Source organism: Phyllobates terribilis, unplaced genomic scaffold (assembly GCF_046119375.1).
Source record: "Phyllobates terribilis strain yellow unplaced genomic scaffold, ASM4611937v1 Scaffold_1__5_contigs__length_1240528914, whole genome shotgun sequence".
In the NCBI taxonomy this organism is placed as follows: domain Eukaryota; kingdom Metazoa; phylum Chordata; class Amphibia; order Anura; family Dendrobatidae; genus Phyllobates; species Phyllobates terribilis.
This window is the reverse complement of record NW_027362761.1, coordinates 978,046,075-978,066,619: the sequence shown is the minus strand read 5'-3', so window position 1 is coordinate 978,066,619 and position 20,545 is coordinate 978,046,075. Positions and strand designations below refer to the sequence as shown.

Genomic DNA, 20,545 nt, shown 5'->3' with positions numbered 1-20,545 from the left:
CCTGAGGCTAATGCGGACTGTACTGTGCTGTCAGAGCAACAAAAGGAGAAGGGTCATAACACACAGGAATGGGATAACACATTGGATAATGACGAGGTTGAAGATCCTACTTGGTGTGAACCCAGAGTCACGCAGCCGAGTAGCTCATCTGAGGAGGTGGAAGAGGAAGATGAGGAGGTTACGTTTCGCCCTACGATGCAGACACGGAGAGGTGCATGTGACGCGCCCCCTGGGACATATTCCTTTTTGAGGGGAATACCCGGCACCGGATCAGATGGGGGGTTGTAGTCTCCGAGCGGCTGTGACCCGGTCCCGTGCCCAGGGCGTCAAGCTAAGTGTTATGTGGCAGCTTTACAGATGTTACTAAAGTTCTTTTGTGTCGACTACGCCACCCGTTGGGATGCGGTCACTGTGGCCGCCGCTGCTGCAGGGTCCGCTGAGGCTGATGGTGGGTGCGCAGCTTGGTGAGATAACCCCCAACGGGAGGGGTATAGCCTCAGAGGGGACAGGCGCAGAGGATGGGGGTTGTGGTGGTGCGATGCAGCCGGCAATGAAGACAGACTCGGGTTGTGCAGTTAAGGGTGTTTACTTACTGCTGATGTTGTACTGGTCACTCCAGCTGCTAGTGACCACCCGAGCCGTGCTGCGTCCACCAGGTCCTGGATCCAGCCAACCCCCAAACAAGTCCGGAGCGTGGCCCTGAGCTCTCCCTCTGTCCTTTCTTCAGCCGTCCCCACCAGGGATTCACCTAGGTCCAGCTCCCTCGGGCCTTCTTTTGGGACACCCTTGGCCCTGGGTTCCCTGACCCTTCATGTGGTGTGCCTTCGGGGTGAATGTAGTGGGTGACCATGACAGACACTGCCCACGGTCTCCGGTCTCTGGCTGGGGAATGTCTTTGCCCCCACCAGCTTGGGTTCCGGTACCCTCTTGCTGACTCCTCACCCGGTGTTCTAATTTGGGTTCTTGGGTCCCTTCAGTCTTCCCCCTCTGGGTCTTTCTCTTTCTTTCTCCTCTCTCTCTCTCTCCAGGGCTGCTGTTTCCTTCTCTCTCCTCTCCAACTGACTTGTTCTCAGCGTCTGACCCTGATCTAAGTTGGTGCCCTCCTTATATATCCCTCTATGTGTGAGCTCAGGTGACCAGCACCCAATGAGCTCCTAACACTACCCAGACTGCTCCCCCTATCTGCCCCTACACTACATGGGATGTACCACCCCCCTCCCACTCCAGCCAGGAACAGGCTCGGTTGTACCTGCACATTTCTAAGTGGGAGTACCGTCGGCCTGCTCCTCTGGAATGGGATGTATGTAGTGCATGCAGTCTATCTGAGCTCAGTTCCACACTCCTTCCTTACCCGGGAGTGGAATATCACACCTCTGGGTTGAGGTGCAATACCCCTGTAGCAGCCGAATCCTCAGGGTGCTACATTCCCCCCTGGTAAATCACAGCACGTCCTCGGGCTGTAAGACATAAAACACCAAAACATACAAAATTTTTATATGAACATATAAAACATATAAACATTATATATATATAAAACTTTTTATATAAACATTCTCGTAGACTTCTCTTGTCTCTGGTTCCTCCTCCGGACACTGTGCAACGTGTGTCCGGGAAAAGTGCGACAGTCTCTTAGAAAAATCTGGTTTTCTTATAAAACCGGTAGGGGGCGCTTTAGGACGCGCAACTATATACAGGGAAAGTTGGCCGCTCTCAGTCCTCGGCCAGGTAGAGGGAAGGGAATGGCTGCTCACAGTCCTCAGCCTGTAGGATGAAGGGGTTAACGGGTAAACAGTTCACTGGTCCCAACGGGGACTATTTTAGCAGCAACAGTTTCAGTTTCTATATACCCCGATTGGGTAACTTATTTACAGCTCCTGCTCTGCCGCACTCAACGGCGTCTTCCTCCTGCTCTTTGAACTTCAGACCCGTCCGGGTCCTCTTGCTCCTCCTCCCCGTACCGCAACTCCTCCTCCGTCAAGCGGTGTACGTGGAGGGCGTAAGGTCCTTTGGCACACTTGTGCCGGGTAAAGGTGACCTCGTCTCCGACGTAGAGGTCACGGCCTTTGTGACCTTCCGGCAGGTGGGACTCGACGTCTCTGCGGGTCACAAAAACGTCACCGCGGTTGTTACGGTCCCGAATAAAGCCCCACCCATGCTGCGGGTTGAACTTTATCACTGTCCCGATGGTGCGGGGACAATGCGCTGCACGGGGGTTCCTCCTAGTCCGGCTCTTCTGCTCCGCGCTCTGGATTTGGGCCTGTTGTTCTCTGGCCCGCCTCTCCTCCCGTTCTCTCGTAAACTCTGCTAGCTGCTGACGGCAACACTCTGTACGTTCAGCTGCGGCTGCCCGAGTTTCTCCGGTGAACCCCATCAAATCTTCTCCCGTGGGGTCCCACACGAATTGGGCTTCTGCTAGAGGAGGCGAGACCCGAGCCACGGGCTTCGGAGCCGGGATTAGGGGCTCACACAAGGGCCCTAGTCTTTGCTGCCGCTCCAGCTCAGGGTACCCTTCGGGCCAGATGAAGGGCCGCCCGTCCGGCCATGTGAGCTGGCCGAAGAGGTCCTCCCCCAGGTGTGGCACCCTAGGTATTGCGGGCGCGGGCGCGGTGGTAGTGGCGCCCGGGTTGCCCAGGCCTTGCGGCCAGGCCTGGGGCACCTGGAAGGTGAAGGGCACCGTTAGGACGGCGGCGCCCTGGGCTACCTGGCCTTGCGGCCAGGCCGGAGGCTCCGCGGAGGTAGGGGGCGCTGTTGGTGATGCGGCGCCCGGGGGTACTAGGCCTTGCGACCAGGCTGGTGGTAATTCCTGCTTTGTCACGCTCCGGGTCGGTGCGTGTGACGTCACAGGGGTCGCGGCGGCGGCTTCCGGTCGGGGCCTAGTCCATGGCGGTGACCTGGCGGCTACGGGCACAGCAGGGGGACTTTCGGGCTCTGCGACGGGGAGCTGGGGCAGGTAAGCGGTGTCACGGCTTGGGGTATAGACGTCCCCTTTACCTGCCTCCATGCGTTCGGCTCCCTCCTCGGCGCCGTCTCCGGCCTTGGGTCCTCCCGCGCCATCCTCAGAGGCGGTCTGCTTCCTCTTCCAGGGTAGCGTGCTCCGTTGACTGGTCTCTGCTTGCTGGGCCATCTCCCGGCTCCACTCCGCCAGTATCTCGCGCTGTACCCGGGCCATCCTCCTTGCGAGGCCCTCCAGGGCAGTTTGTGCACACTCCCGGTCTCGGGGGAGCTGCGCTAGGATCTCCGCTAGACCTAGCGGGGTTGTGGACTCTAGCAGGCTCCTGACCATCGGGTCGGTGCTGCTCTGCTCTGCTTCCGGCAGGCTCCTGGCCAGCGGGCCGGTGCTGCTCTGCCCTCCTTCCTCGGTTTCTAGCAGACTCCTGGCCAGCGGGCCGGTGCTGTTCTGCTTTCTTTCCATCTCCGGGTGAGCTTCTCCGCTGCTCCTTGTTAGACCTCTCGCCTCCGGGTGCGCTCGCTCCAGACTGCTCCAAGCGACACCCATCTTTTCTCTTCTCTTTCGTCTCCTCCCACTTCGAGGGCGGTCCCGGGGCAACTCGGTGACTGTCAGCTCCAGGGGGAGTTCTTTCACGCTGACAGACACCTCCAGCATCACAGTCTCTGTTGGTGGGGGCGGTTTCCACTTTTGGCGCCATTTTCTGTCCTGGCCCACGATGGGAGGTGGCCTCTTGCCCTCCTTTGGCACGCCCATAATGGCGTCCGCTGCTCTTCCAAGGCGGGAAATCTGCGGTTTTGGCGGGAATCGCTCCCCAGTGGCGGGAAACTCTGCAGATGGCGGGAACAAGCTGGAAATGGCGGACAATCGGCGGGAAACGACTGGTGATGGAGTCCGATGGCGTGGACCCTCCGGAACCGGCAGGAGTCTTCTTTCTGAGGTAAACTTGCACTTTTCTTCAGGCACGCAGTACCCGGGTGTTGCGGGCACGTAATCCTGCCGACTACGCCAAAATTGACGCGCCCCCTGGGACATATTCCTTTTTGAGGGGAATACCCGGCACCGGATCAGATGGGGGGTTGTAGTCTCCGAGCGGCTGTGACCCGGTCCCGTGCCCAGGGCGTCAAGCTAAGTGTTATGTGGCAGCTTTACAGATGTTACTAAAGTTCTTTTGTGTCGACTACGCCACCCGTTGGGATGCGGTCACTGTGGCCGCCGCTGCTGCAGGGTCCGCTGAGGCTGATGGTGGGTGCGCAGCTTGGTGAGATAACCCCCAACGGGAGGGGTATAGCCTCAGAGGGGACAGGCGCAGAGGATGGGGGTTGTGGTGGTGCGATGCAGCCGGCAATGAAGACAGACTCGGGTTGTGCAGTTAAGGGTGTTTACTTACTGCTGATGTTGTACTGGTCACTCCAGCTGCTAGTGACCACCCGAGCCGTGCTGCATCCACCAGGTCCTGGATCCAGCCAACCCCCAAACAAGTCCGGAGCGTGGCCCTGAGCTCTCCCTCTGTCCTTTCTTCAGCCGTCCCCACCAGGGATTCACCTAGGTCCAGCTCCCTCGGGCCTTCTTTTGGGACACCCTTGGCCCTGGGTTCCCTGACCCTTCATGTGGTGTGCCTTCGGGGTGAATGTAGTGGGTGACCGTGACAGACACTGCCCACGGTCTCCGGTCTCTGGCTGGGGAATGTCTTTGCCCCCACCAGCTTGGGTTCCGGTACCCTCTTGCTGACTCCTCACCCGGTGTTCTAATTTGGGTTCTTGGGTCCCTTCAGTCTTCCCCCTCTGGGTCTTTCTCTTTCTTTCTCCTCTCTCTCTCTCTCCAGGGCTGCTGTTTCCTTCTCTCTCCTCTCCAACTGACTTGTTCTCAGCGTCTGACCCTGATCTAAGTTGGTGCCCTCCTTATATATCCCTCTATGTGTGAGCTCAGGTGACCAGCACCCAATGAGCTCCTAACACTACCCAGACTGCTCCCCCTATCTGCCCCTACACTACATGGGATGTACCACCCCCCTCCCACTCCAGCCAGGAACAGGCTCGGTTGTACCTGCACATTTCTAAGTGGGAGTACCGTCGGCCTGCTCCTCTGGAATGGGATGTATGTAGTGCATGCAGTCTATCTGAGCTCAGTTCCACACTCCTTCCTTACCCGGGAGTGGAATATCACACCTCTGGGTTGAGGTGCAATACCCCTGTAGCAGCCGAATCCTCAGGGTGCTACACATGCACAATAAGCACTGCATCCTTATCCACAACTGTGGCTGTGGCCATCAGCAGTCATGGGTCTACAGCTCACAGGGGCGGCAAAGGTTGCCTAGCCTGGGCCTTTTTTGTCACCACAAAGGAGGAGCCAACTCCCATTATCTGCAAACTTTGCAACAAAAAACTCAGTAGAGGGATTAAGTGCAATAATTTGACTACTACATGCATGAACCTTCATATGCGTAATTAACATGCGTTACACTGGCAATCTCACTGCGATAAAATGCGGACCAGAGGACCTCAACAACCATCATCTGCCCCATCAACCGCATCTGCAGCTTCTTCCTCCTCTCTGTTACCGTGCCAAGTATTGTCACGCAGGTCTCTGATCGCAGAACCTCCGGTCCTTTACTGGCTCCAGTCAGGCTGAGTGAGAGCCCATCACCTGTAACGGAAGCGGACATGCCTGTTGTGTTTGTTTCACTGAGCACACCACAACTTTATCAATCCATCGTAACATCTCCGCCTGTACCTCACTCACCGTCCAGCAGTTTGTCTGGTTCACTGTACTCCTCCCCCTCTCAGCACAGCAGCCAGCCTTCGGTCACAAAGTTGGGGTCTCTTAAAAGACTGTTTCCTCCTACACATGACAAAGCTAAGAGATTGAATTCCACCATCTCCAATCTGATGGCCATGGAAAAGGTAGTGTCAGGCCCTAATTTTTTGAAATGTGAACACTCCTGGTTGGGTCTCCATCTGCTGGGTTGGCTGTAGTGGACGAGTTGTCGGTCCCCATTATACTAGTTCCATAGTTCTACTCTAGTGAAATTAATTCTTCGGTGCAGATATTGTTGTCACAGGGGTACACATGATATAATCTGTAAAGATCTGAGGTTGTGGGTTGTAAGTAATCGCCTAGGCAGGTTAACGATGCAACAATATTTTATTAATCACAGCCATGGTAGTAAAGCAAATCCAGGTAAATGGCCAAAATACAGTTCTCTCAGTCCTTAAGTTCCCAATCTGGGTTCAGTAGTTCCACTGGCTTTGTATAAGGTCATACTCACGGTCTCCCAACTTTTGGTTGGCCCACAGATTTCGTATCTCCAGCCAGTATAGTCTGTAGCCACAGTCCACGATCCTCTAGATGGCAGATAAAACGACGAAAGCACATGTATCCAGTAGCAACAGTCCTTTTAAGAAAGTTTAAATTCAAACAACATAATCCATAATGGTAACATGTTTATCCATCCATCCTTCCGAGTCCACAGTCTCCATTCTCTTCTGTCAATGTTCTTCCACACAACTCCTTGACTAAAATCATGTCTCTCTCCTCCTTCACTGGGCTCAGCCCCCTGAATGGGCAGAAGAGCTCACCCCTCCCTCCCCCTGCTAATTGTGTCTTAGTGGAGATATTTTCTCAGGTGGAAGCCATCAACTGGGTTTGCATGTGAGACTTCCTGTGGTAACGGCTTCTCTGCATTCACTCTTTCCATCTACATAAGGGGTCTGTTGGCTGAAATAACAATGGCCCAAGGCCCCTGAGATAAGGTCACTGAATGGAATTGATACCTGAGTTTGAATTGATGAGCAAACAAATCACTAACAAAACACAGCAAGCTAATTTCTAACAAAACACAAAAATAAGATTGATGAAAATGGGTGCTCAGTGCTGGAAAAGTATTTAGTAAGTGGCAAGGTCCTCACACACTTCCTCCACTTTTTCAGCACGGACATGAATGTAAGAGGTCTCACCTTTATGTGAATGAAACTTTGTATCATCCAGTTTCCTCAAAGCATATTCCATTTCGCCCTTGCGAATATACTCCACAGTCCCCTTTCCACCCTGGTATACATCAGTATAATAGACATCTCCAGCTTTTCTCATATGATCTTTTAGATCCTGCCAACTCCCCGATGGGGGAAGCCCTGAGACCAGGACTCTGTATTTAGTTCGCTGGGACAAGGGTCTGTCCCTCCCACGGGGTCCTTAATATCCTCCCTCTGATTCCCAGTTTGTACTGGGAAACTCCACACGTACCCGTCGAGAACCAAACGTGTATTCAACGCAACCAACCCCAGACTGCTATCCCCCAGCTGGGGGGATGGTCACTTGGCGGCCTGGTAGAGGGAGCTCTGGGGGGACAGTATCTGGGCTGACCAGGGTGATGGTAGATCCAGTGCCCCAAAATGCCTGGGCCTCCTCCTTGATGTAATTTACCTCACCCAGATGACATTCCTTCATTGTGACAGTCATTGCATTTTGTGTATCACTCACCGCTGACATGTTGAAATTGCTCCTTTCCCTATCGGCTGATGCAGTGTGAACCGATCCTTGGCTTCCAGTTACGACATTGGCCCAGTGGCACACCAATCTTGCTCCCAGATTGTTTCCCAGCAACACATATACTGGTAGGTGCCGCACTACTCCTATATCCACCATTCCATGACTGTGACCCCAGTCTAAATGTAGTCGGGCCTTCCAAATGTTCAAAGATTCTCCTGCGGCTATGTTGACTAACATACGGCTGCCGGGGACAATACATTGGTCCGGTACTAAATGGTCTTTTATCAATGTGACTGAGACTCCGGAGTCACGGAGCCCCACAGCCTTCACGGCCTCTACCCAGACTGGCTGCAGATGCTGGTTAATAGACTCTGAGGTGTCCCATCTAGTCCGGGACACTTCTCCTTGTACCACATATGCCTCTTCTTCCTGTCGGGTAGTGGGATCCTCTCTCCCTCAGCACTCCAGCCCCATTGCAGCACAGTGTTCACAGGTTGGGGACGCGTATGATATGGGCTAGAACGTTCCTGGCATTCCCTGGCAAAGTGTCCAATGCATCCACAGTTATGGCAGTTAAACCCTCCTCACCCCAACACGGGCCGTACTTGGGGGCTTGGGTAACCTCCCCCTCTTTGTGAAGTTCGAACTCCCTGCCGTTCCTCTTCTTGCCAGTCCATGGGTTTCAATGGCCTCTCTGTAAGCTCCTTTTCCCGACTCACTGGAGCTGTACTTCCACATTGCCCTGGTCGATTAGCAGACCAATCATCAGCCAATCTTGCAGCCTCATCCAGGCTGAGTGGTTTTCCATCTGCCACCCATTCTTTTAAATTACCTTTATAATTAAATTGTTCCAGCATAATTATATCCATTATATGTTCTGCTTCCTGAGCCCTCAGTCCTTCTATCCATCGAGTTCATGCCGTATGTAGTTTGTTGGCAAACTCCCAATGTGTGTGTGCAGCGGGCTTGTCAGTCTCCTGAAACTTCCTCCAGTAGGTTTCCAGCGTGACGGCATACCTCTCTAGTAATGAGCTGCGAATGGTATAGTAACATCTCTCTTACCCAGAAGGCAAGGTACTAAAAGCTACTCTTGCTTTTCCGGTCTGGCCAACGCTCAAAAATCTGGGCCAGTCACTGACTGACACCTCATGCAGCAGACAGAGGTTCTCAAATAACCGGAGATGTTCATCAATATCCGAGGTGTCCTCATTGAACTCGGGTATATCCTGGTGCCGTAAAGATGCGGGCCCCTCTCTCCTGTTATCCACTATCCTCTGTGATGGGGTGGGTTGGGGTACTGCACACCCAGATATTTGCTTAACACTGCTGCCTGCTCTATCTCCGCAGCCCGCTCTCCTAGCGCATCCAGCATCCGCCTCCACTCAGTCAGTCAATCCTCCACCATCTGGATGGCAGCCCTGAGCTGTCTCATCCACGTCTGAACTGACCTCCTCATGTGGTTGTTCCTGGTCTCAATCATCCAAGCGTTGCATTAGGGTTGCCCGATTGTCCTCCGGCAACCATTCTAGTTCTCTCTCAGAGCAAAGGGCTCGCAGCTCCTCCTTCTTAAGCCTCTTGTAGATGGAGTCAGCCATCTCTTCTACCAAGTCATCTCTCATTGACTTTCCCTGGTATGCTGTCCAGAGATAGGTGATCTCACCTGCTTGCCACCACTTGTAAAGATCTGAGGTTGTGGGTTGTAAGTAATCGCCTAGGCAGGTTAACGATGCAACAATATTTTATCAATCACAGCCATGGTAATAAAGTAATTCCAGGTAAATGGCCAAAATACAGTTCTCTCAGTCCTTAAGTTCCCAATCTGGGTTCAGTAGTTCCACTGGCTTTGTATAAGGCCATACTCACTGTCTCCCAACTTTTGGTTGACCCACAGATTTTGTATCTCCAGCCAGTATAGTCTATAGCCACAGTCCACGATCCTCTAGATGGCAGATAAAACAATGAAAGCACATGTATCCAGTAGCAACAGTCCCTTTAAGACAGTTTAAATCCAAACAACATAATCCATAATGGTAACATGTTTATCCATCCATCCTTCCAAGTCCACAGTCTCCATCCTCTTCCTTCAATGTGCTTCCACACAACTCCTTGACTAAAATCATGTCTCTCTCCTCCTTCTCTGTGCTCAGCCCCCTGAATGGGCAGAAGAGCTCACCCCTCCCTCCCCCAGCTAATTGTGTCTTAGTGGAGATATTTTCTCAGGTGGAAGCCATCACCTGGGTTTGCATGTGAGACTCCCTGTGGTGACGGCTTCTCTGCGTCCACTCTTTCCATCTACATAAGGGGTCCATTGGCTGAAAGAACAATGGCCAAAGGTCCCTGAGATAAGGTCACTGAATGGAATTGATACCTGAGGTTGAACTAATGAGCAAACAAATCACTAACTAAACACAGCAAGCTAATTTCTAACAAAACACAAAAATAAGATTGATGAAAATGGGTGCTCAGTAGTGATGAGCAAGTATGTTTTGTTAACCCTTTCGCCGAGTCACATGTATTAAAGCTGTCAAACAGTTGCAAATCATCCACACAGGAGTGATTCAAACATATCACCGAGCAGCTGTAACTACTCGGTGCTCGCCCAAGCATACTCGGCAAAAGGGTTAACAAAACATACTCGCTCATCACTAGTGTTCAGTGCTGGAAAAGTATTTAGTAAGTGGAAAGGTCCTCACATAATCTAAATTGGTTTTCTTACTACCATGGTATATAAAGCAGGCTGCATTTCATCTTTTAATTTTAATTAATTTAATTTGAGGAGTGAATATCCCCGCAGCTCACCTCGTCATCTGAGGGTGCATGGCAGTGATGTCATGCGTTGCTCAGATGCTGAGATCAGCTGCATACCAGAATTGGGGATGAAGGGGCCATGCATACCAGGATTGGGGATGAGAGGGCTATGCATACCAGGATTGGGGATGAGGGAGCCATGCATACCAGGAATGGGGATGAGGGTCGTCTGCTGAATGCCCCTCATTACCAGCGCCCCTCTGACAACTCCTCTTACCAGGGGAGAAAGAAATGGTACATGGGCGTGGACTGGGGTGTGGCCAGGGGATCACTCCCTCTTTCTCTTCTTCAAAAGTTGGGAGGTATGTTTAAGCATGTGCTGGAGGGATAACTGAGAGAAGTGGAGAAGCTCAAGGCCCTTGGGGGCTGAAGGTCAGCAGACACGCAGCGAGAAGAGAGGACACAGGAGACGCAGACTAGGCCTGGAGCCTGAGAAAGTACGAGGAGCACGCTGAAGGGTAGGACATACAATATACGAACATCCGCCATTTTGTTCAGTGGGATACTGAAACTGCAGAATAGTGGGTTAGGGAGCATGAAAACTGTTTTGGAAGAGGAAGGCATTACAGAACATGAGGTAACAGGGAATTCAGGAAGAGCTCAGGATGAGTAACAGAACATGTGCTGTACTGTATCTGCTATGGAAATTGTGACTGCTGTATCACAATGTGCTGTGACCAAAATTGACCTGGAGGAGTTCAGTAAAGTTGTTCTGTTGAAAAAGGAACAAGAGTCTGTGCTTGGTTGTCTGCCTGCAGCTGAAGTTGGAACTCTAGAGCAGATGAGACTCTCAAGGAAAATTGTGTTATTCAGTACACACAAACTATAAGACAGACTGAACACTATTTTCACTTTGTAGGGAGTCAGGGTGTGGGAGCACAGCAGCAGCCCCTAACCACAACTACCACCCTGCACCCTTCACATTTGTTCTACACAAATCCTGTTTGTCAGTGAAGCTTTACCTTGGCCAGTAATAAAAAGCTTTTAGTCTTTCATATTGATACAGTTCAGACATGCACCTTGTTTACCTGTAGTTGCACAACCAGGGAAGCAAAGTAAATTGTACTAAAGAACAATGTGGAACTGTAATAGTAAGAATAGTTCTCCGAGGTTTTGCTGCTCACTGAAATAAGTTCTACCCGCAAAACTAATGATAGAGTCTATTATTTTATTTGCTGTATATAGTAAACACATTTATAATAGAATGCATTAATATAATGTATGCAATCAGATGATTTGTCTTTATACTCACATCTTTGTTATCAAGAAAAGTTCCAATAAATGGTAGGGGTCTTGGACCGGGTATTCCATATTTTTTGAATATTCTGTATGGCCAGATCCCATAACTAAAAAGAAGATAGTAAATTAAAAAATAGGTTTTATTTATTTTATATTGAATCCATTAATTGCCGAATATGTATCAACATTTATAGTATTAGAACTTGTTCATATGTGATTATAATTAAAGAGAACCTGACACCCGATACATACTGCCCTATTCATGGGCAAGGGTGATCATGTTATTTAAATGGTATTGTCTGAGATTGTACCAAAACTGCCAAAAAACTATTTGCTTATGACATTAGGGGGCCAAAACAAAATAACTAAAGAAGAATATCCCCCACTAAAAACTATAACTTTATTAAATTATATTAAAACCACACAGATAATTCAACACAATATTACTAGCTATATAATTGACCAATAATAAACCAGCAATCATACAATAGATATTACTTAGGGACTCAGCAGATAGATTGCATAAATTTCACAATAACGGAAGGCAGGTTAAATGTAAGAAAGTATTCTATGGTCAATCATCGGAGCAGAGCGCAAGAGAAGTCGCTGCTCTGTCGACATGACGTCAGCGGGAGCCGCTGAATCTCCGTCTGCTCTGTGCCAGCAGAGATCGGCGCCGGGCACAACAGGCAGATAGTTAACAACTACTTATTTGCCTGTTAGTTCTTAGGCCCTTGGTAAAAAGTGAAGTAATCCTGGATAACCTGACAACGGAGCTCGTACTGAGCATATGTCAGAATTGACAATTGACACATGCTTAGTAGAGCAGGGACTAGCCCGGCCCCTGAAATGGATGTCACCGATGACGCTTCCTTCAGAGAGTGTGCAGAGGCTGTGGCAGTGATCGCAGCCTCTGTCCCATGATGGTGTCCCATTTGAGTATCCCAGCATTAGTAATGCTAAAGTGTTCGGGTGCTCATTGCTCGGGTCGAGCAAATCGCAATGCTCGGGTGCTTGACCCGAGCAACGATCCCAATGTAAGTCAATGGGAAACTCGAGCATTTTTCCGGCGGAGGTCTTTAGGGGGCCCTAAAAATTGGTCAAATCAATGTAAACAGTGCTCAAATGACATGGGAACAGCCTGGTGGAAGACCCCTGGAAGAATCACTGCTGTGAACAATGTTGTCAGAGTATTACGCCACTTTTACGGACTCACAATAAAACATACAAAAATTAAGCCAAAATGTATTTTCCTGGAAAAAAACGTTAAGGAGCATTCTTTCCAGGGTAATAACTTGTATATAAGGCAAAAAAACACACACACACACAAAAATGCTCCTTCACACCTTGGGCTATGTTGACACGTAGTGTTTTTGATGCGTTTTTGCACTTTTGCATAGCTTTCAACGGTGAAAAATACATTCACCATTTTACTTTCATTTTAACATTTTAATACCTTATCTGCCCATGTGGTGTGTGAGATATGATCAGACACATCCTGTTTCATTTATGAAGGAGGGACTCTGAAAGTCACAAGGCCTATTTTTAAAGGGCCATCAGGCGACCCTTACTATTGTTAAAGGGCTAGCAGTCGGTCCTCACTATTGTTACAGGGCCATCAGCATATGCTTTGTTGTTTCCATTATTAACCCCTTAACGACCATAAGTCTTTCTGTTTTTGTGTTTTCATTTTTTGCTCCCCTTCTTCCCAGAGCCAGAACTTTTTAAATTTTCGTTCAATATGGCCGTGTGAGGAGTTATTTTTTGCGGGACGAGTTGTACTTTGAAACTCCATCACTGGTTTTACCATATCATGTGCTGGAAAACGGGAAAAAAATTCCAAGTGTGGTGAATTTGCAAAAAAAATGCAATTCCACAGTTGTATTTTGGGTCCTTTTTTTACCACGTTCACTGATTGCTAAAACTGACCTGCCATCATTATTCTCCAGGTCATTACGAGTTCGTAGACACCAAACATGTATAGGTTCTTTTTTATTTAAGTGGTGAAAAATCCAAGTTTGCTAAAAAAAAAAAAATGATGCCATTTTCCAAGACCCATAGTGTCTCCATTTTTCAGGATCTGGGGCCAGGTGAAGGCTTATTTTTTGCGCGCCAGGCTGATGTTTTTATTGATACTATTTTGGGGTAGATCTGATGTTTTGATCGCCCGTTATTGCATTTTATTGCAATGTTGCAGCAACCAAAAAAACGTAAATCTGGTGTTTAGATTTTTTTTCTCGTTTCGCCGCTTACTGATCGGATTAATTCTTCTTTTATATTGATAGATCGGGCGATTCTGAACGCGACGATACCAAATATGTGTATGTGTTGTTTTTTTTTAATTATTTTATTTTGAATGGGGCGAAAGGGGGATGATTTAAACTTTTATATTTTTTTAATATTTTTAAAAACATTTTTTTTACACTTACTGCATGCTTCAATAGTCTCCATAGGAGACTAGAAGCAGTAGTTGTCTGATTGCTTCTACTGCATACAGGCGATGAGCAGATAGCTTGTATGCAGCAGAAATGCTCCTGTGCTATGAGCGCCGACCACTAGGTGGCGCTCATAGCAATTGAGACATGACAACCACACGCGTCTGCTGCAGACCCTGGGTTGTCATGCCCACCCATCGATGACCCGCGATCACGTGACGGGGTCACCTATGGGCGGGGCTTAGGAAGCGCGAGTTAAATGCCGCTGTCAGAGATTGACAGCGGTATTTAACATGTTAACAGCCGCGGGTGGATCGTGATTCCACCCGCGGCTGTTGCGGGCACATGTCAGCTGTAAGAATCAGCTGACATGTGCTCGGTTCAGTGCGGGCTGACCACCGGAGGCCCCGCTGAACCGGCCTTTCTGACCAGGTGTGTACTATTACTGACCTGGTCGGAAAGGGGTTAAGGAGTGGGTCTCCTATACTGTCCTATAAGTGCTGGCCAAAATTTGGAAAAACCCCAATAACCCTTTGAAGAGACATAGAGGAGGGCCTCAGTTTAAAAAATGCTGCGTACTTTGACAAACAGCGCAAGCAGATCAGTGTAGGTTTTGAGAAACCGCTGAACCACTAGGTTGAGCACATGGGTCAGGCATGGTACGTGTGTGACGCCTCCTGACGAAGCCGCTTCCGACGAAACGCGCGTCGAGGTAATGGTTAATTTTTATATCACTAGCACACTTGATTGAACTGACAGTGCAGTGCGCATGCTTGTATATTGTATCCACAGCCCAGAGTTAAAAGCAATTAACCTGTCCAATTGGACAACAGACAGCTGTGGTACATCTATATCCTGTATCCATACTATCTGCTTATGCAATTGTGGGAAGTATCTCTCTATGATTTTATTAGCTGAGACTCCCATATTTCCTCTATGTTCCCCCCACAAATGTTCATCCCTAAATCTTTAATATTTGAGTGTTTTTTGTGAATAAATTATATATTTTTTCTGTCAATAAAGAATATTTATATGTCTAAATCCCTCTTTTATTGTCTTGGAGGTATTTTAGTATATGGTGATTAATTATTAGAATTTACTATTTTCCTTCATTACTTTCTTTTTGGTTGTGTCGACTTTATAGGGATTACGGACCATATATTACATGGTCGGGTTATAGGTTTTTATGGTACGTGTGTGAGCTCGCCTCACCTCGGCGCCGCCATCCGACCATTGTCACACACGACCATGCCTGGCTGTAGGGTCAGCGGTGTCAGCCACAGATCTGCCTGCTCTTTCAGAGCTGTCCATAACTCTTTAGCGTTGTGCGGTTTGTCACTTAAGCATATTAGCTTCAGCATAGCCTGTTGCCGTTTGGCCGAGGAAGTGCTGCAGTGCTTTCAGCTTGCGACTGATGTGGTCATTTTGGAGATGGAGGCTGAAGAGGAGGAGGAGGAAGAGTTGCAGTAGCTGTTGAATGTGGGGGCAACCCTGATTGACCCAGGGCCCGCAATCCCCGGCATTAGGAGGACGTGTTCCGTCCCAAGGTCCGACTGGGTCCCGGCTTCCACTATATTAACCCAGCAAGATGTACCGTTCTTGCCCACAAGCACTTGTCCACGTGTCTGTGGTTAGTCCTCAGAAGGACTGTTAGTTCAGATGGATATATAAATACAGTACAGACCAAAACTTTGGACACACCTTCTCATTTAAAGATTTTTCTGTATTTTCATGACTATGAAAATTGTACATTCACACTGAAGGCATCAAAACTATGAATTAACACATGTGGAATTATATACTTAACAAAAAAGTGTGAAACAACTGAAAATATGTCTTATATTCTAGGTACTTCAAAGTAGCCACCTTTTGCTTTGATGACTGCTTTGCACACTCTTGGCATTCTCTTGATGAGCTGTAACTATAAACAAGCAAATCTCTCCCTGACTCAGCAGCAGCTCTCCCTACTCTGCCTGGTTCCGGTGTAGACTGTGATGGGCATAGCGGCGCCAGGTCTTATATAGATCTGATGACGCTGTGCGGCCAGCCAATCACTTTAATGCTCACAACCAACATGGCTACAGTATTACAGTGCATGGCAGGCAATCCCTGCATGTTCATTGGCTCTCTAAAGAGCGCCAAACAAGCAGGGAGGGGACCCGAGTCACCGCCCAAGCAACCCGGAAATACTCGCCGAGCTTGTCGAGCACAGTGATGCTTGGGCGAGTATCGAGCAGTGGCAAGCACGTTCAGTCATCACTAGTATTAACCCAACTTTTCGGCCTCAGCATTTATCAAGGTTATCTATACAAATGTAAAATAGAAACTATGAAATTCATCCAAACAAAACATGATGATGTTACATAAAAATAATTATAGTTGTCTAGGAAAGAGAAAAACAACAAATAAGTCGACATAATATCTAGGCACACAAAGTATTTCATATCAATTGATCTGGCATAGCAGTACTCCATTGTCAAGTTTATTCACTAAACAAAAAGAGAATGAATAGCATGAATAACAAATGGCTAAATATGTATGACATCTTTTAAAGAACATTTAGCAAAATACGCAATTGATATGGGTCAAACGGGCCACAGGTATCAAAAGATAATATATGAAAGATAATGTATGAAAATAAAGTGGATAAAGGAGTAAGTATATTAAAGAAACTTATATCACTCCAAATATATGAGAAGTAAGCCTATGTTTATGGAGACATAGTGAAAGGTCTTATGACGGTGTGTGACCCCCAATGCCGCGGGCCGCATTTAAATAGAGGAAGTGAAATTGTAAAAAGAGATCAGCTGTGTGATGATGTGTTACTATGGTACTGCACGTGTGCGAACCGCTATGATTGGAAAGACCCAAGTGAGTCTAATGGGCAATGCAGCAGTGCGCATGTGCAAGCATATGGCTCTGGATAGAGATGTGAGACTGCGCGTCCGCAAACAGCGCACGGTCGTAAAGAGATAAGTCATGGAAAAATTTAATAAATTTGCAAAAATTTCTACATTTCTGTTTTTTTTCAGTCAAGATGGGGTGCAGAGTGTACTTTAATGAGAAAAAAATTAACTTTTTAGAATTTACCAAATAGCTGCATTGAAACTAAGAGTAAAAAATTTAAAGGGGTCTGATTACTTTCCGTGTCCACTGTATATTGTAAATTACGTGTTGTGGGGTTTCTACTCAGTTGGGTGGGTTGGGAGGCAAACAGGAAGCGTTTTCATTTAAATATCCATGTCGGTTTATTACTTCATAGACCCGGTGTAACAGGCCAGATTAACCCCCCGCCCTGAATATACCCGGGATTAAAGTGGCCTAGGCCAGATTATACATCTTCTAACATGCAAGCCGCTAGGTTCAGATAGGGCGAGACGGGTTTCATGAATTGAATGAAGGACCAGACACATCTGACAAGAGTCTTTTTCAAGAGTTTAACAGTGGGATTTAATCTGAAGCACGGCCAGTGCAATTCAGGGATATAACTGTCGCAACCCTTCTAACCTCATACCCATCCAACTAATACCCACCTCCTCAGCTATACTAACAGGAGCTCTATGGAACGCTCGCTCTGTCTGCAACAAACTTTCCTTCATCCACGATCTTTTCATTACAAACAAACTCTCCTTCCTCGCCATCACCGAAACCTGGCTCACCCCCTCTGACACAGCCTCTCCAGCTGCCCTTTCATATGGCGGATTCCACCTTTCCCACACCCCCCGCCCCAATGGCAAACATGGTGGAGGCGTAGGTTTCCTCCTATCAGAACTCTGCGCTTTCACCAAAATCCCACTGCCACCCTCCGTTACACTCCCCTCTTTTGAGGTGCACTGTGTGCGCATCTATTCCCCCTCCAACCTCCAACTGGCCGTCGTTTACCGACCCCCAGGGCAAGCCACCACCTTCTTAGACCATTTCACTACCTGGCTGCTTCACTTCCTTTCCACTGACATCCCCACTATCATAATGGGTGACTTCAACATCCCCATTGACACTCCCCACTCGTCTGTCTCTAAGCTCCTATCCCTCACTTCCTCCTTTGGACTCACTCAATGGTCTTCCACACCCACCCATAAAGATGGCCACACACTGGACCTCATCTTCACCCGCCTCTGTTCCCTATCTAACCTCTCTAACTCACCACTCCCTCTCTCTGACCATAACCTCCTCACATTCTCTACCCTCTCCTCTCCGGGTGCACAATCCCCACTCCACAAACTCACACACCCTTGCAGAAATCTCAAACACCTTGACCTACACTCTCTCTCTGAATCCCTCCTTCCTCTCACAGACATAAATTCCTTGCACGATGCAGACGTTGCTGCTGCTTCATATAACACCACAATAGCTGCAGCTCTAGACTCGATCGCCCCTCTCACACACACCACACCTCGCACATTCAACAGGCAACCCTGGCACACTAAACTTACCAAAGAACTGCGCCGGGCCTCCAGGGTTGCGGAGCGGAGATGGAAAAGGTCTCACTCCATCGAGCACTTCATCGCATTCAAGCAATCCCTCACTAATTTCAAGTCCGCACTCACTACAGCAAAACAAACCTACTTCTCATCTCTCATATCCTCCCTATCTCACAACCCTAAACAGCTATTTAACACTTTCAACTCTCTCCTTCGTCCCCCAGCACCTCCTCCCTCTTCTCTCATCTCAGCCGACGACTTTGCCTCATTCTTCAAACAGAAGATTGACACCATCAGACAAAACTTTGGCCTAAAGTCCACACAACCCCTCCTCATATCTACTCAACCCTCCTCCTCCAAACCCCACTTCTCCACCATTACAGAAGGTCAAGTCTCCTCTTTACTCTCCAAATCACACCTCACCACCTGCGAACTTGACCCAATCCCATCCCACCTCATCACTAACCTCACCTCAGTCTTCATCCCAACCCTAACCCACCTCTTCAATCTATCACTAACAACCGGAGTCTTCCCCTCATGTTTCAAACATGCCGCAATCACACCCATCCTCAAAAAGCCCTCCCTTGACCCTTCCTCTCTGACCAGCTACCGCCCCATATCACTCCTCCCCTTTGCCTCAAAACTTCTAGAACAACATGTCCACCTTGAACTGTCCTCCCACCTCTCCTCCTGCTCCCTCTTCGACCGTCTACAATCTGGCTTCCGACCGCATCACTCGACTGAAACTGCCCTGACCAAAGTCACCAACGACCTACCAAATGCCAAATCCAAGCGACACTACTCCATCCTCCTCCTTCTGGACCTGTCATCTGCCTTTGACACAGTGGACCATTCCCTCTTACTCCAGATTCTCTCATCTCTTGGCATCACGGACTTGGCTCTATTTTGGATCTCCTCATACTTAACAGACAGGACATTCAGCGTCTCCCACTCACGCACCACCTCCTCATCTCGCCCCCTATCTGTCGGTGTCCCCCAAGGTTCAGTTCTAGGACCTCTGCTCTTCTCCATCTACACCTTCGGCCTGGGACAGCTCATAGAGTCTCACGGCTTTCAGTATCACCTCTATGCTGACGACACACAGATCTACCTCTCTGGACCCGATATCTCCTCCCTACTAACCAGAATCCCACAATGTCTGTCCGCCATCTCATCCTTCTTCTCCGACAGGTTTCTAAAACTCAACATGGATAAAACAGAGTTCATCATCTTTCCACCCTCTCATTCACATCCCTCATCCGACCTATCCATCAACGTCAATGGCTGTTCACTCTCCCCAGTCCCACAAGCTCGCTGCCTTGGGGTAACCCTGGACTCTGATCTCTCCTTCAAGCCACATATTCAAGCCCTTTCCACCTCCTGCCGACTCCAACTCAAAAACATCTCCCGGATCCGTGCATTCCTCAGCAAAGACTCTGCAAAAACACTAGTGCATGCCCTCATCATATCCCGCCTCGACTACTGCAACCTCCTGCTCCGTGGCATCCCTTCCAACACTCTTGCACCTCTCCAATCTATCCTAAACTCTGCTGCTCGACTAATCCACCTGTCCCCCCGCTATTCCCCGGCCTCTCCTCTCTGTCAATCCCTTCACTGGCTCCCTATTGCCCAGAGAATTCAGTTCAAAACTCTAACCATGGCATACAAAGCCATCCACAACCTGTCTCCCCCATACATCTGTGACCCAGTCTCCCGGTACTTACCTGCACGCAACCTCCGATCCTCACAAGATCTCCTGCTCTATTCCCCTCTTATCTCCTCCTCCCACAATCGTATACAAGATTTCTCCCGTGCTTCCCCCCTACTCTGGAACTCTCTACCCCAACATGTCAGACTCTCGCCGACCGTGGAAACCTTCAAAAGGAACCTGAAGACCCACCTCTTCCGACAAGCCTACAACCTGCAGTAACCACCGCTCCACCATACCGCTGCACGACCAGCTCTACCCTCACCTACTGTATCCTCACCCATCCCTTGTAGACTGTGAGCCCTCGCGGGCAGGGTCCTCGCTCCTCCTGTACCAGTCACTGACTCGTTTTGTTAAGATTCTGTAAATGCTTTTGTTATGTATATCCCTATCACATGTAAAGCGCCATGGAATAAATGGCGCTATAATAATAAATAATAATAATAATTACAGCAACAATCTTCATTACAGTACAGTCTCATAAAGCAGGCACAGTAAC

The 20,545-nt window shown here is 48.8% G+C and overlaps 1 protein-coding gene across 3 annotated transcripts in view; it reads right to left on the bottom strand.

Annotated features, from left to right (window-relative positions):
- LOC141156770 (cytochrome P450 3A8-like) overlaps positions 1-20,545 on the bottom strand; it is a 492,460-nt gene that overhangs the window by 206,890 nt on the left and 265,025 nt on the right. For all 3 annotated transcript variants that reach the window (XM_073643164.1, XM_073643156.1, XM_073643149.1), the window contains one exon: positions 11,496-11,589. In XM_073643164.1, the coding sequence (XP_073499265.1) occupies positions 11,496-11,589 (94 nt within the window). The remainder of the gene's footprint in view (positions 1-11,495; positions 11,590-20,545) is intronic.